The 16,113-nt window shown below is 44.6% G+C and overlaps 1 protein-coding gene across 2 annotated transcripts in view; it reads left to right on the forward strand.

Annotated features, from left to right (window-relative positions):
* The window catches only part of LOC105456339 (neurotrimin), a 195,018-nt gene that overhangs the window by 132,068 nt on the left and 46,837 nt on the right, over nucleotides 1-16,113 (forward strand). For both annotated transcript variants that reach the window (XM_011700299.1, XM_011700298.1), the window contains exon 3: nucleotides 12,817-13,024. In XM_011700299.1, the coding sequence (XP_011698601.1) occupies nucleotides 12,967-13,024 (58 nt within the window). In that variant the 5' untranslated portion in view covers nucleotides 12,817-12,966. The remainder of the gene's footprint in view (nucleotides 1-12,816; nucleotides 13,025-16,113) is intronic.

A 16,113-nucleotide genomic window follows, 5' to 3' on the forward strand; every position in this document is an offset into this window, starting at 1 on the left:
CAACGGAATCAATTTAACCTATATTTAGTCTCTTGAAACCTACTTCTCGATACACATTCTAACATTTAGTTAGTACAAACTCGCGCGCACTATTATTGTCTTGCTTCTGAAACAATTACATCTTTTCGACCGTGTGCCATTCGACAGGTAGCGACAGAACTGGGGCGTTCGGTATAGTAGCAACGCTATATAATAGGTGTTCATGAAAGCTGGGCTAAGTTATGGCCTCAGGATATAATAATGGGTTGACCGGGTGATTGAGCCTAGTCTTCTCGAGATTATATAGTTTCGACCGAGAACTATCAGCGCTGCTTGGATTTTAATTGCGAAGTTTTGGCCCGCGCATTCGGCGCTCCTCGACTCGAATAACCATTAATTAATGCCCCCCCGACTGGATTTAAAAGTCGCACAACCGATTACCATTTGGCTCCTGCCGATCTTCTTATGACCGTCGTCCTGTGCTTTAACTCTAATTACAAAGCCGTACAGCCGCGCACAACCGTCCGAAAACGCGGCAGGCAGGCAGCTCGACGTCGCTCGCGCGCGCGCGCGCGCCACAGGTTAATTTCATTAAAATAACTAGATAATAACTAACTAATTGCGCGCCGCCTCTGGCATAGCTAAGTGTGACAATGTAACTTGGTTCATTAATAATAGCGGGGTACGTTAATTATTGGCGAATTTAACGGGCGCGCAATATCTTACGCGAGCTGGAAACTTGGAATAATACAAAATGAATCGAGACGTGGCTTTACCGCGGGCCTGTGTGAGTATAAGATATGATATCTCTCTTCTCATTGCTCATTCATCGTTTCAACCTTTAACGACGGATAATGGCTCTTCATTATGATAAAACGTCCGGCGATCGATATTCAACTCTATCGATGCTCGCCAACGGGGTGGTTCTGATCTTCCTCTAACAAGACCGGCGGTCTAATTGGCGCTTAGGTTCGCGCGATCGTTGTATTTCTTCGCCGTATTCTCCCGCCGACTCATTTTCACCGACGATTTATATTCCGACGACAACGACGACGACGACGACGACGACGACGACGACGACGACGACGACGACGGGGGAGAAGCGAATTTACACGTCGCCGAGAGGAGTTGCATCTGGCAGTCGCGGATCAATCTGAATTCGCAAACACCGCTCCGTCTCCGCGTTCCGCTTCGTCTGCCCTGCAGGGGCCGCCGCCGCCTCTCCCCCGACTCATCGGCTTTCGGGCCATAGGGCTGGATTAATCATGGTCCTCTGTAAGCACTGATGCATCCGCTAATCCGGGACTCTCTCACTCGATTCAACCATTTCTCCGGAACGATCTACCGTGCCATTATATAATGGTGACTGGATTCGCTGGATTAAATCCACAAACTATTAACTCTGTAACTGCCCCGAATGTACCGGTATACTTGGCTGAGCCCCTCCGATTCTATTTGCTCTTCAGCTGTCCAATCGCAATCGGCGAGTCGGCGAAAAATAGCGGTGAATGTTTGACGGGCACTTATCCCCGCTTACTTTCGCCGTGAAAAATATGTGATTTTGTCATATAACACCGCGCGCGCGCGGTATGATATAATCTCCCACTCTGTTTATATTATCTCATGAGTTATATCACACTACTTTAGTTGTTATACGCACTCAAAGCTATACAAGTTTTATATGTAGAATTAATGTACCATAATATTATTTTATCATGCAATTACAGTCACTCTTCTCGCAGTGTGATTGTGTGTGTGAGAAACTGTGAAACGTGTTTCGTCGACATCCATTTTACTGTTTTAACTGGAGGACATTTGTGTGCGAAAGTAAAGAAACTCAACGTTTGATGCACGAAAAATTGCATTAATTTGTAAAATGTACTAACTACGTTGCTTAAATGGATAGCTGATGAAGTTAAAAAGTTTTACGAGACGAACCCCCTTCGGACCCTCGGTTGTTCTCAACCGTGACAGGGCACGGGCTCGTAACTCTTGGCAACCTTGTAAACGTATAATCGATCTCGCTAATTAGAGAGCAAACGCGATTAATGGAGGGGAACATACAATTTTTCACTCCGTCTCGACGCAATAATGTTATCGACGTCGTATAGCCCGGTGAATTTTACAGTGTTATTAGACGCGAATTTTGTAATGACAACGAAAAAGGTTTTAGTCTCGTTTTATCTCGGCATTAAAGTGCAACGCATAGGGAATGCAACGTGAATACGAATTGTCCGTTATCAGTTATATCGATATATTTGATGACTCGAAGACAACGCGTGCTGCACTATTTATGGCCATTTCGTTTCGCCGAACTCGAGAGATTTCGCGACTGCCGCTCGCGCGTGCAGTCGATATTAGACCGATATTCATGAAGTAAATATGCATTTAGATAGAGAATTAACGTTGGCAGTTAGCCTTGCCTTTTAGCCTATGGCGTGTTGCATAATAAGTGTAAAAGGACACAAAGGAAAACGATGTCGCTGGAATTCAGGGCGTCCTCCGAAGATCCACAAGATTTTCGCGTTCGCGAAATATTTCACGATGGTTGAATTCAATGATAAAGGAACATTTGCGGAATTATTTCGCCATTTGACAGACCCCGGCATTGTAATGTAATTTAACCGGCGGGAGGGGGGGGGGGAGAGGGCAAACGCGCGCGGGACGGGCAAAGAAAATGTAAATCTCCCTATCGCGGTCGGCGCGCTCGCGAGATCGATATGCATTTGGAACGCAGATTACTGAAACGATCACGATGGGCTCCGATGGCCATTCTTTTCGCGGTGCATAACCGCGACGTAAAGCCAGATAATTCGTTAATTGAGGAATCGTGTTCGCGAATATCTCTCTCTCTCTCTCTCTCTCTCTCTCTCTCTCTCTCTTCGGAGAGATTTCACGGACGCGATATAAATAGTCGACGTCAACGTCACGTGGAATTAAGGAAAATAATCGACAGCTCGTTGATTGCGCGCGCGCGCGCTCAAGGATCTCATTTTAGATCTCCGATCCCTCACGTTATGGTTTCACGTCAGGAATGAACATCAGAAGTCGCGAGCAGCGCGATCTCCTGTTATAATATATTTACGCATCACAGTTGTATCGGATTAATCAGTCAGTAGAATTAACTAAATTTGAATATCGTCGGATGGTTTAATGCAAATTACGGGGTACTCAAAATTGCGGCAACGTTTGCAATGCGCGTCGACAACGTGAGCGCGTTATATATATATACACACACACACACACACACACACACACACACACACACACACATGTATGTATGTATAATGATTATCGCGCGCTGATTTTTTGCTAAAGATATTCGGTGTTCGCGTATCGCGCCTCCTGCCCCTTCGCCTGCATTTCGATTAATTAAGCTCTTTTAAGCAAAAACGCAAACGTGTCTAATCTCTACCGTGGCTAATGGCACGTTGCTACAGGCGGCATACAATTTGCTGCATAATTACTATACGCAGAGATTTGGAACACAGGGAATCCAATGTGTTGCGTTTGCCGTTTCCCCTCGCGTTGTTGCGGTCTTCTTTCGGATACCCGCGGGACAAATATCCATTTAGATCGTGCATTAGCGGGACGATTAGGTTTAATCCTCTCGACCTTTTGCGTATTAACTGCAAGCTAAAGGTTGCCCTTCCTCTTCCCCTCTCCCCTCCCCTCCCCGCCCCTCCCCGACCCCTCCTCAAAAGTTGATTCGCGACGATGCGCGATGCGCGTTTTATCTAGTGTAGGAAATATTAATTCACGCGATATACCCACGCCACCTCCACTCTCGCCACACACATTTAAATAATTACGAATAATAATTACGCCCGTGACATTTACATCCATTAAATTGCGCCGTCAAGTTAAAATTGCACTCCGAGAGAAAAATGCAAAGGTGTATCGTAACGGCAATATTAATTAAAGTTCGCAAAGGTGTCTCTTTTCTACCCATGCCTGCGAGGGAAAAAGAGAGGAGCTTCCGACCTAAGTTAAAAATATGCCACGAGCTTTGCTGCAGGGCAAAGGGAAAAGGGACGACGAGTCTTGCTGCTCGCGTCACGCATGCATTTAGATCGCGCATTTGCGGCGCAATTAAGTTTGAACTTTATCCCTTTGCGCGTAAGCGGAACGACGACGATGATGATTTTGATGGGATGAGAGCGGAAGGGAAGAGGGGTTAATATCGAATCAGCCGCTCGTAAGGGGCGTACATGGACGAACCGATCTGCCCAGCATTGCGCGCGTACGACATTTCGTGCTGACATTTCGAGGGGTGGGAGAGGGGGAGGGGGCCCTCTCGAGGGTTCTCGCCTAATGCTGCAACACCCGTCGACTACTTTGGAGACCTTAATTACCTTAATACCCCATCATTATGCCAGGTTTACTGTATCTCGCGTGCTAACCCCTTGCGCCAATTGCGCCAACCCAGACACGTTTCGCCGGCTGTTGGCTCGTTCTCCCGACCGCTCGGAACTACCGGTTTCCATGTGTAGTATCACTCGGTCTTCTTCCGAGATCTTCATGCGAGACTTACCAATTAGATGCATTCATTTTTTAAGTGACGTCAATTTCCGAGAACGAGGTTCGATGTGGGACGGTCCTTGGCTTCAATATATATAATTCCGCTGTCGTTTAAATTAAATCCGCAAGCTTCGAGAAATACGAGAAAAAATGAGAAAATGACGATACTAGCGTATAATAAAATAATAATGATATTAAAATTTTTTATAATTTTTATTGAATGCAGTGATTATTTTTATTGAAGGCATTGAATGCAGTGACTAGCAACAATATAGAGAGTGATGAAAGTATATGTCTACAATAATAGAATTGACAATACGAGTACTAATTGCATGTGATGGACAAGAATCTTGAGAAGCTGATTTAATGCCTTGAATGATAAACATAAGTAAATATTATAAATAAATAATTATCAACGTAATATAGAATACAAGAAAAAGACATATCATTTATACTATACATATTATTAGAATACATACAAGTCAAATGTACAGTACATACATAAAAGGAAAGTTATATATAAATATAAATTATATAAATTATTTAAACAGGCAATTCAAATATAATGTCAGATAATAATAATTTATATAATGAGTTGCAAAGAAGAAAGGTAAGACAGAGAGTGCATAGAAGATGGGAGTATATTCAAAAATTTGTTCTGTGTGAGAAGACACTCTGAAATTTTGCTGTGCGATGAATAGGAGAAAAAGCTGGCGCTGATGACGAGTATCTGGAAATAAATTTGAGTTAGAATCCAAGTTAAATTGTATTACGCATACAAAGGAATATTAGAGAAAGAAAAATACGGTGAACAAACCATGCAACACGCTGATAGATATACATACGTATATTTAACCTCAGCCAGAACGCTGAAAGAAAAGAGTAACGTGATCGTAACATTGTGTTAATGCGAAACGTGCGTGTCGCATGCGTGTAGTGTGTGCCATATGAATCGAAATCGTATTTATGAATCCAACGTGCCAATTCGAAGTGTGCTTGTCCCGATCCTAACGAAGTCACCGTCGAGATCGAAATAACTTCGTATCGCGTACAGAAGCGAGCGCCGTCGGATCTGGAAGAGACTCCGAGGGGGGGGGGGGGGGTAAAAGTAAGGCGGAGGGTTACGGGGGAGCACTTCAGTATCCCCGGAGGGGGAACGGGGGATGAGGTGCAGGAGGCCACGGTGGCTCGACGGTGGTTAGCGTTTCGCTAACTTTATTTCAATGCAGCCCCGGGAACGAGGCGGAACGTCTGCTAACGGTGATGAAATCCCGATCCCCCAAAGTGCATCGTCGTAGAATGCATTTCCGTCGTTCGAGCCGATTATCCCCGCGCTCGCGGTAGGATCCGGCGGAAAAAAATAGAAGAGAAAAAAAGAGAGAGAGAACGTCGTCCTCACATAAAAGGGGGAGGGGGAGGGAAAGTGGCGTATTGGAATTCAATTCCGCGCGAAATTATATCGAACCGCGGCGGCTGTTTGCACGCGAGCTTAGTTAATATTCCGCGAGAGAGCAGGAAGCCTCCGCGAATTTTCGGAATTGCCGCGGCTTCATCTCGTCTGAACACTCGGCGCTGCGGGCTCGCGCGCGCTTATAATACGTACATACATATGTACAGTGTCTCGCGATGTGTTCGCATGAAGACGCGAATTTACGACGGATCGTTGCTGCAGGAGATTACCAGTAGCTCGTAGCCCTTTGTCCCTGTGCGATCTCTGAAAATTTCCATTAAGCCCGGTTTCTTTATCGCTCGCCGTTGCGAGATGGAACTTGTTTCATTAATACCTGCTTTACATTAAAATACGGCACTGCGTGCGAGTGCCCGGGAATTTTTAAGTTTTTACCGTCGCGTCGCTCCAGCGCGAAGAAAGTAACTGCGGGAAAAGAATTGCAGGGAAGAAAGTAATTTACAATTTCAGTTTACAGTTGCTTTGTAACAGCAGTGCGGAATCAACGGTTATACAAGTAATTGGATTAATACATGGCCTCAGTGGCCTCAGAGAAGAATACCCATTTTTATGAAATCGTGCAGCCGTGACCGATCAAAGATGACGGCTGGCACTGGTTTAGAGCGCGCGAGCGCCACCGGTTTTTTTTTTTTTGCCACACGGCCACGTATGCCGCGAGTGTGAAAATATATACGATCCAAGATGGACTTCTCGTGTAAAGTCGTAAAGCTCGTACACGTGTCTTTCCGAACTGTCGTCGCTGCGGACGCTGCGGTCGTCGCTGGTCGTCGTGAATCGCCGCGCGTGCGTCCGCCGGCCCCGGAAAATTAATCCGAGACTATGAGTAATCTCGGTTGTCTCTCTCTTTCTCTCTCGGCGACGAGTCTGATCCCCGGCGACCGCCGATGACCGTAAGATTGCGATCTCGTCGTTCGAGCGAAGTTCGTCGGAATCTCTGCTTACACACCATCCTCGTCCGAGCGAATCTGTCAAAAACTTCGGGGTGCGCCGTTCGAGGTACGGGCCGCGATTCTGGGAGGAAGCAACTATACGGAGGAAGAGAGCTCCCGGAAATTGAGAAGTAGAAATTGAGCCGAATGTTTCCCGGGGACACGTCGCGGACGTCGGGAAAGTCGGGAAACCCGTCGCGCGAAACAAGTTTATGCCGGATGCACCGATGTGTACGGCCTGTGTACGAGCGTCCAGAGAGAGAGAGAGAGAAAGAGAGAGAAAGTTTCTCCGGGATTGTGGTTGTGCTGGAAGCACCGACGTCATTAGCGCTGTTAGAGGCGAAATGGACGGACGATGCATTCCATGCGCGTTAGAAGAGAGTGTCATCTGTAAAAATTAGTTTATAAAAATGGCGTCAAAGGATACGATTACAGACTCGCTCGATTTATTTAAAAAGAAAAATTGTACACGGAAAGAACAATTTTGCTGAATCCAAATCTAAAAATAATTTTTGTTCAATAGTCAAAATTATTTTGTGCGAAAGTCAAAATGATTGCTAGAATATCAAAACGTTTTATAGCAATACTTATCAGTTTTAACGTTTCAACAAATTATTTTAATGATTCAATAAAAAATTATTTTCAGATCTGTTTTTAGTAAAATTTTTAGGTCTTTCAACAAAATCGGTCTTTGCGTGTATCTACTGAGTTCAAAGTTATTGATAAGATTTTTATTGAGGGATTTTTGAGAGAATTGTAGGGAAGGCCGGGGTTAAAAGTAACAGGGGTAAGTTGTAACAGAGCTTATATCTTTGTCAAAAAAAAAGAGATAACGCTATAATATTGAACGAGATAACTGTTGGCCTAATGCCGCTGCGTTAGCGACCATGACAATCGCGTCGCACTCTGATCGAATAACGCACGCTGTGTGTAAAGTGTCTGCGCATCACATAAGTAAATATTTCTCAACGGTATTATTTGGGTCTCATTTGTAAATATTGAATTTTATTAGTAATTATTTCTACTCGCATACTTGGGAGATCAATTAATGAACAAACAGGAGGAGTCGGTATTGAAAGTAACATTTTTTGTTTTCATAGGATAAAAAGCGTTGTTACTTCTTACCCCATTGGGGTAAAAAGTTACAACGTGCCTCGGTCTATTCAAATGATTATCATAACATCTTTAGAAATTGAATTAACGACATTTAATTGCTGTGAAACTATTCTCGAATCTCCTCCTCATTTGTGAATTTGAAATCTATAGCAAATATAGACTTTGTTTTATCTTATGAAAACAAAAAAATGTTACTTTTAACCCCGGCCTCTCCCATATGAAAAGAGGGGTCGCCCCGAAAACGAGAGCTACAGGGTCACCACCGGCCACATCGCCGCTCCGTCCAGAAAAGTCATGTGCGAAATTCGAGTGTGCGAGGAGTAAGCGCGCACGGGAGTGTGTGACACATAGTCGCCGACGCGGGCCGGGTTCTCGGAGTCTCCGTAAATTACAGAAACTCTCGCACGATGGTCGCGGCCGTAAATACTTGGTTATCATAGCCGGCGGAAGCACGACGGCGGCATTATACCTGCATTCACCGTTCATCGTGGTCAGAGATGGCGGCGCCACGCTGGACGGGGCGCTCAACGTTTCCATTCATCGGTGTGGATATCAAATGCAATAGTTCATGGCGATGCTTCCGACTAGGTGGTCGACCAGTCCTCGACCTCTACCTCCTCTCCTAATCCAACCGTCCCAGCGTTTCACACCGGTCCCTGGCAGATTTACAGGCGCCCGGCTTGATATCTGCATCCGAGAGCCGCCCGTACTAGATGCACGTGTTCCGAGTCTCCTCTCCCTCTCTCTCTCTCTCTCTTTCTCTCTCTCTCTCTCTGTCTCTCTCTCTCTCTCTGTACTTTCCGTCACACCGGTGACTTTGAAGCAGCGTCATCTGAGATAATTAACCGAGTAATCGACGCGGTCGAATCTGGGATTAAAGGTCGACGGCTGAGAGACGGTTCGTTAATGAAGCTCCGTGCGCCTTTCGTTCTCGAGTATCTTCCAGCTTAACGAGATGTATCAGCCATTACCATTTTCCCGTCTTTTTCTATATTTTCATCATCACGTTTTATTATTTATTTACTCATCTTTACTTTAATTGACTTTCTTAAATGAGAGAAATTGACGATGACTTGACAAAATTTTAATGAAGATAGAATAAAATTATTAAAATCTGTTTAAATTTATCGAGCAGAAGAACATTTTAGTTATTCTCGCACGACCTTTTCCTAATAATACTAGATATAAACTCCTATCAGATTACATATTTGAAGATTGTGAATTGCGAATTGGAGATTAGAATTTAATCAATCAAAGAACAAAACGGATTAAAATTACAATTGTCTAAATTGAATTTTAATCTTCAATTTGTAATCATTAATCTCCAATGCGTAGTCTGATACGGGCTTTATTGGTACGATACACGAATATAACAAATTGATATAATCTGTAATTTCAATGATCTATATAGATAATACCTCATCAGACGTCTTTTCTTTGTTTCTGCCCCATAGCTCACTAAGTGCGAAAAGAGAAGAAAGCGTTTTATACTCAGTAAGAGTAAATTTTTAATGCTTTTTCAAAAAGTTTTACATTGAAGGAATGCGCAACATATATAATTTTTATCACAGATGAAAGCTGTTTTGCCCCTTCTTTTTCACTTTCCGAGTGATAAAGTATCATCTCGCCTTCTAGATGACACCCCACCATCGGCCCGTGTATCAGCCGCGTGGAGTGATAAATAAAATAACATACTCTAGTGCCCTATAAAAGGTTGATATCTAAGCGCTGCTATGGCAGCGCGAAACGTCTCTCCGGCGCGACATTTATTCACGCCTGAAGCGGAATCGAGAAAGGGGCAGATCGTTGAAATTGCAATCGTTCGAGCAGGTATAACAAGTCAATGAAGCAAATTCGCGATCCGCGAGTGAGCTAGCCAGTCTGCAGCTGTCCGAATTTCATCATTTGCCGCACGCGCGTGCACGGCAAATTTAATCGGACCGTTAAGAAAAATCCGATTCTCCACGCTTGAAAAAAGCGCCTGGGCGAGGGCTATATTCGCGTGACGTGGCCAGGGGCGCAGAGGTGCAGGTCGCGTTTTGCCGATTTGCGCGCTCGTATAATTTCTTGCGCGCCTTTTGCGAACGCCATACGCACGAGTTATCCATACGGACAGTCGGCGCGGGCGGCGCGGCGGCGACGCGGATGCGGCGTTATATTCTCGCCGCATTCTCGCGGCGCGCTGGTACAGCATTCGTGCTGCGCGCTCACAACGTCCGGTTGCATCCTCGTATCTTCAAAGGCGCGGGATAATGGAATTGCTATTTCAGTGGGTAAAACATTTATTCCCGTGGATACCGCTCACGTTATAATTTCTGGGACGACATGCATGCGATGTTTGGCGCCCCGGGGGCGAACTCCGCGCAATTGTCGGTCGAGGGAGATGATTACTTTAAAGAACGCCGGCAGCGCAACTCTCTCTTTTTTTTCTCTCTCTCTCTTTCCTCCCCTCCCCTTGCCCGCGCCTCGTTCGCGAGCTCGAACCCCACAAAGAAAGCGCGCTGATCGCGTAATCGAATGTTACGCTTGAGAGGAGCGCGTGCGGCAGCGCGCGCGATCGCAAACGATGGCGCGGCGGAAAAATGTTAAGAATGCCTCGTCGATTTATTTAATGTCAATAATGTCTGTGTCACTATTCTCTCCGCCGCGCGCGGCAATACGCGGAGGCGGGCGCAATGTGAGAAGCAAAGGGCGCGCATAACGATGCACAACAAACGTTATACACGTACACTGCTACGGGCTTTTCTTAATTAATTCGCCGATTGCGTTGTGCAACAATCGCACGTTGATACTCGCGGAGCGACTTTTGCAAAAGCGACGACAATAAAGGGAAGCGATTTAATTGACGATGGTTACCACGGCGGATCTGTGGTATTGATCTGTGTACGCGGATTCATTACCGAACGCACGTTGCGGGAAAAAAAATCTTTCGCAAAAAAGAGTCTAGGTTGCTCGCTTGCTTGCAATTTGCCGTTAATTTCGTGACCTGTGTGTAATTTCCACAACGTCATAATTCATCGTGGTTTATTTCGTATCATGCAGTGGCTCGATACGCACCACTCCGTCTCTCGCTTCTAAATTACTATAAATTACTTGATCGACCTGCCCCGGACGGGGCGAAAACAGTATGCAACAAACCAAGGGGGGGGGGGCAATTATCTGTGAAACTTCGTTATACGGGACACGGGGCGCGAATAACTCGCGAATAAAAGAGCATTAAACTGTTGGAATAATATAATAACGGAATGGCCGTCCGCCTCATCCCCCCTCCCTTTCCCGGATGATCCCGCGCGGCGTTTTATTTCACCAACGAAACGACCGCGCCCCCGTGAAAAATTATAATTGATATGGACGGAACGGAAACCGAGGGGGAATAATCCGAAGGCGAATGCCAGTGGAAAGGTAGACGGCGGGAAAAGAATCGCCGGCCCGTTGAACTGGAATACAAAAGTCGGCTGGAGACTTATGAATTAAGGGATCCGACCGCGCGCCGCGGTACGTTTCACGGGAAAAAAAAGGGGGACGGCTCTTTTCCTTAACGAGAATGCACATCTCGAATACGTATTGTTAACGTGTGATTAATAACTGCGTTTTATTACAGCGTTAAAATGCTCAAGTGAATAAAATACTCCAATTTAATTGCTATATTCTGTACAAATTTTAAAACGTTTTAAAATATAACGCAGAACACATGAATGCTGCGACAGTTTTATTTATCTAATATATCGACTGTTAAATTGCGTATTAAAACTATTAAAATTATTTTCTATGCTGTGCATAAAAAAATCAGAGAACAAAGAAACAGACACATATAGGGGAGACCGTGACTCGTTGACACAATTTTCACAATTTAGGCATTCAATTTTTTAAACAACTCTTTATTATATAATTAAACTATACTAATATGATAGAAAGAGCTTTTCTCTATCATGTCAGGAACGATTCTGTATACTGTACAATTTCTTTGTAATACGTGAAATACGAACATGTTACATTGTAGCCAATTTACCCCAATATAGTGGGATAAATTGATATCACGATGTAAGTTGCTTAAACGAAAAACTTTATATTAAATTAATGGGCACATAATAGAAGTAAAATCAGGTCGCAGATATGTATTCCTTGAAAAAAGATTGCATCTTTTAAAGTTATTTAGTAATGATCAAATAGCAAAATGCTGTTATAGAAAAATAATTGTTAACTATTTTAGATGTAGCCTGCTCCACAGAAATATTGAATAAAAATCATTTTGTCATAATTAAATTCTAATTGAAAGGTCACACGCTTATTACAGTAAGTCAAGCTAAGCTTGTCTTAAGTATGAGCCAACGTGCCCCATTCTTACAGAATATAAGTAAATCATATAAATTAAATAATTTTATTTTGCACAAATTACGATTAATTCTCAAAATAACATGTCGTACAGTAATGGAAACTTTTCTTTTAATTGCTAATATGTCACTTAGATTTACTCTCTCGAGGTAAGAAACATTAATGTGAAATTTTGAAACGCTTAAAAATTTATTTGCCTCCTTTCGAATCAGATTTTTCTCTCTCTTTATTGAAATATTTATTTGATTTAAACAAAACTCAGAGAAAAGTTATGTTATTAAAGAATATGTTAATAAAGAAATGTTTTACGGTAATTTTTCCATTTCTTTAACCATAAATATTTAAACGGAACGCAATGCCAACTTACCTCTTGTGTCAACGAGCTCCGGTCTTCTCTACTTTAAAAAGAAACGAATTAACTATTTATAATGTCGTGTCATATGTAATAATATTAGTTACCTTATTTTTCAGGTGGCATGGCTGCGTGTCGATACGCAAACCATTTTAACGATAGCGAGCCACGTGATCACGAAGAATCACAGGATCGCGGTTTCCCACAGCGACCACCGAACGTGGTTCCTTCACATACGGGAAGTGCGAGAGTCCGATCGAGGCTGGTACATGTGTCAGATAAACACGGATCCCATGAAGAGCCAGATCGGTTATCTCGAAGTGGTCGGTGAGTAAGGAAGCTGGCGTTCTCTTTCTCCATATATTAACGAACTGGTTGCAATTATTCCGATTACTTCCGTTCGTTCTCACGTCGCGCGTAAAGACTTCCGCATAGAATATATAAATATAATAGTAATTACGTGTTCCGTTATTTTTCGCCAGACTGATTTATCGTCCTTCTTTCGTTTGTATTATTATAAACTATTCCCATTCATTTATTATTATCGCCGTCTAACAGCTGCATTAACGGAAATTAGAACGAACGTTATAGGGAAAATAACAGACTCGAAATAAAGTCGCTTCATTTCCTCACGATATCAATTCTCGTCCACCAGCTTTATTGTATCGTAGGCCCCCTCCCCCTCCCTCCCTCTCTTTTCCCCCTTGCTCCCGTTCGCCACTCGACCGCTAGATATTCAATTAGCGCTACAAGAAGTTGATATCGAGGAGAGAGAGAACGCGATGCACGTCGTTGAATATCGGCGATATTGCATGCGGAATGCGCCGCTGGTATAACGCGCGCGCGCACGCAGTTGTCGAAAAGGGTATAGCAGAACACTCAATCAGAATCAGAAATCCGCCAAACCAATGGCGAACTTCTGGCCGATGCGAGTTAGTCTGCGGGCCCCTTGGCTGGTACAACTTACAAAGTGGCTCTTGCCGCGGAGTTCGAAGACTGCCGCGAGTACCCACTCCCCCGTAACTGCAAAGCTTTAGTCGTACGTCGTCGCTCGAATGCACTCGCAAGTAGATTATACAGAATGCTAATAGGAGAACCGCTTTCATCGGTTCCGTCGTTAAGACTTCGTTTCGGATACCACCGGCCGACTCATGCCCTCTCTCTATCTCTCTCTCTCTCTCTCCTCCCCTCTTTCTCCTTCCCTCCCGTCGTCCGTTTCGTGCCGTGGTATCATAATCTTCTCTCGCTTCCTCGTTTACCATCCGACCGATATGCCGTGTCATTCACTTTACCCTCGGCCGTCGTCCAATTTAAAGAAGTTTCTCGAGCCGGTTTCGCGGTATGCCTCCCTCCCCCCCCCCTCCTCCCGGTATTTCCCCTGCATTAATGATGAAAGCTGCCATTGCCGGAACGACCGGCTCGCGCTATTTAAGGTTTGAATACCTACGCCGAGTTTAATCCTTGCGCACATCGTGCGCGCGGGTAAGTGGCAATTTCCATAGATAATGTTACTCGTAATTGTACGGAAATAGGATGATGCGTCGGAGATATGCGATTGCGACGGTGTGGGTGCACGATCATGCAGGATGTATCCGACTGCAGCTCGACTGTGCATTAAATAGCGTTGGCTGCCGTGGGTATACAATATTGAATGACATGTAGCATTATATACTTTTTAATACAATTAAAGAGAGAAAAACCTTTAACGTTCGAGGCTGAATCTTGGTGCCTAATAATATTTTCATGCGAATTCTAAATACATTTTTATTTTATATTATTTCACTTAACAGGCTACAGTTGTTAATGTTAACTTATTACTGTATATTTCTTAAATACGAAATAAGTTGTCAAGTTGATTGAGGTCTAATTTCTCACGAATATTGCGGCTATTTTCGACTTATTTAAAAAAAATTCAATAAAGTTTCGTTTTTATGATTTTTGAAAAATGAATCTTTGTTTACAGATGCATAATGTAATTAGAGTAAGTAAATACGCGATTATTCATTTTGTTATTTAAAGAAAGAGAGGAGTTTGTTATCGTGCGTTTGACATACTGCCGGAGAGCGCAAAATTTTTACCTCTTTATTTAATAATGGAAAGAAGAAAACTCGTATTACATCATACAATATTATAGTAAAGCACATCGTAGTTATTGAAGTGAAATATAAGAAGTATCCGTGCTCTTTTCTCAAGATTCTCTTATCGGCAATGCGGGCGATTCAAAACTCGTTATTTCTCGAATCTTTTTCGCATGCCTCAAAGTCGGCAAGAGAAAAAGGTTCTCTCTCTCTCTCTCTCTCTCTCTCTCTCTCCCTCTTGGAGTTATTTCCCATGAGTTACACATTACTTTCTGTAATGGCTTCTCGGTATTCATCCACAGAGAGTCTAAACGCATCTGTTCGATACGATAATTAAATAAGCTGATGCAATAACGATACGAAGCAGCTCGATTCGATTAAGCCATCGAAGCGGCAACAATTCAGCGGAAACACAAACGCAAGGATCGTTGTTCAAATATTACGCGCATTACAACGTGACGTCGTATTCGCCGCGCCGAAGCAAATGGATACGTATAATACAAACGATTTTCGCATTCCCTCTCGAAGGAGCTACTTTCGTAAGAGACCTACTAGAAAGGGGGGAGGGGGGGAGCAGGAGGGACCCTCCCGGCTTCGCGATGTAGGGTTCGTTGAGCCCGTAGCGTTTGTTGTATACTTTACGGTCTTCCGGCACGGTCTTCCGCCGTTTCGTACCGAAATCAAATTGGCATTCTCGGAGATACGGCCAGACTCTCGCATCCCATCTGTAGCAATCTAATCCCGCGCTCCAGGGTCCGCTCCCAGCTTCAGCCGGCAGCTGCAGCGGCTGCAGAGTGCAACGGCGGCGGCGGCGGCGGCGGCGCGGCGCACCAGTTCTCGCGCGCGCCGACCTGACCTGACCCCCTTTTCCCAGGTTCAAACCGACGGTCGGGGCGCGTATAGCCGGCCGGCTACTTACCGGGAACTTCGTCTCCCTCGTGAGATCATTCCGCATCCCCCTCACCCTCTCGGGCTCTCGTCCGACTGTGGAGTAGGTATAGTCCTCCGGCAAATATACCGTCGCCGTCGCCGCCGCCGCCGCGCTTTCTATTTTAACGGCGCGCAACTCGCGGGAGTGCTACGTCGTCGCGGTCTCTCGTCGCTTAAGAAATCTACCCTTCCTTCCCTCCCTCCCCCCCCCTCCTCCCCCGCGAGTAGTAAGTAGGCCGCCGGAGGCGCAGTTGGTGAGGGCTACATCAGGGGTTGAACCCCCGATTCTCCTTCGGGAACTCGCCCTTTCGCGCATGGAGAGCGCAGAGCGCCCGCCGGTTATATATCTGGTAAATAGCGCCGTGTTCAACGGGACATGCAGAACGAATGGTCCCTGGAAAGTGTAAC

Source organism: Wasmannia auropunctata, unplaced genomic scaffold (assembly GCF_000956235.1).
Source record: "Wasmannia auropunctata unplaced genomic scaffold, wasmannia.A_1.0 LD335709.1, whole genome shotgun sequence".
Taxonomy (NCBI): domain Eukaryota; kingdom Metazoa; phylum Arthropoda; class Insecta; order Hymenoptera; family Formicidae; genus Wasmannia; species Wasmannia auropunctata.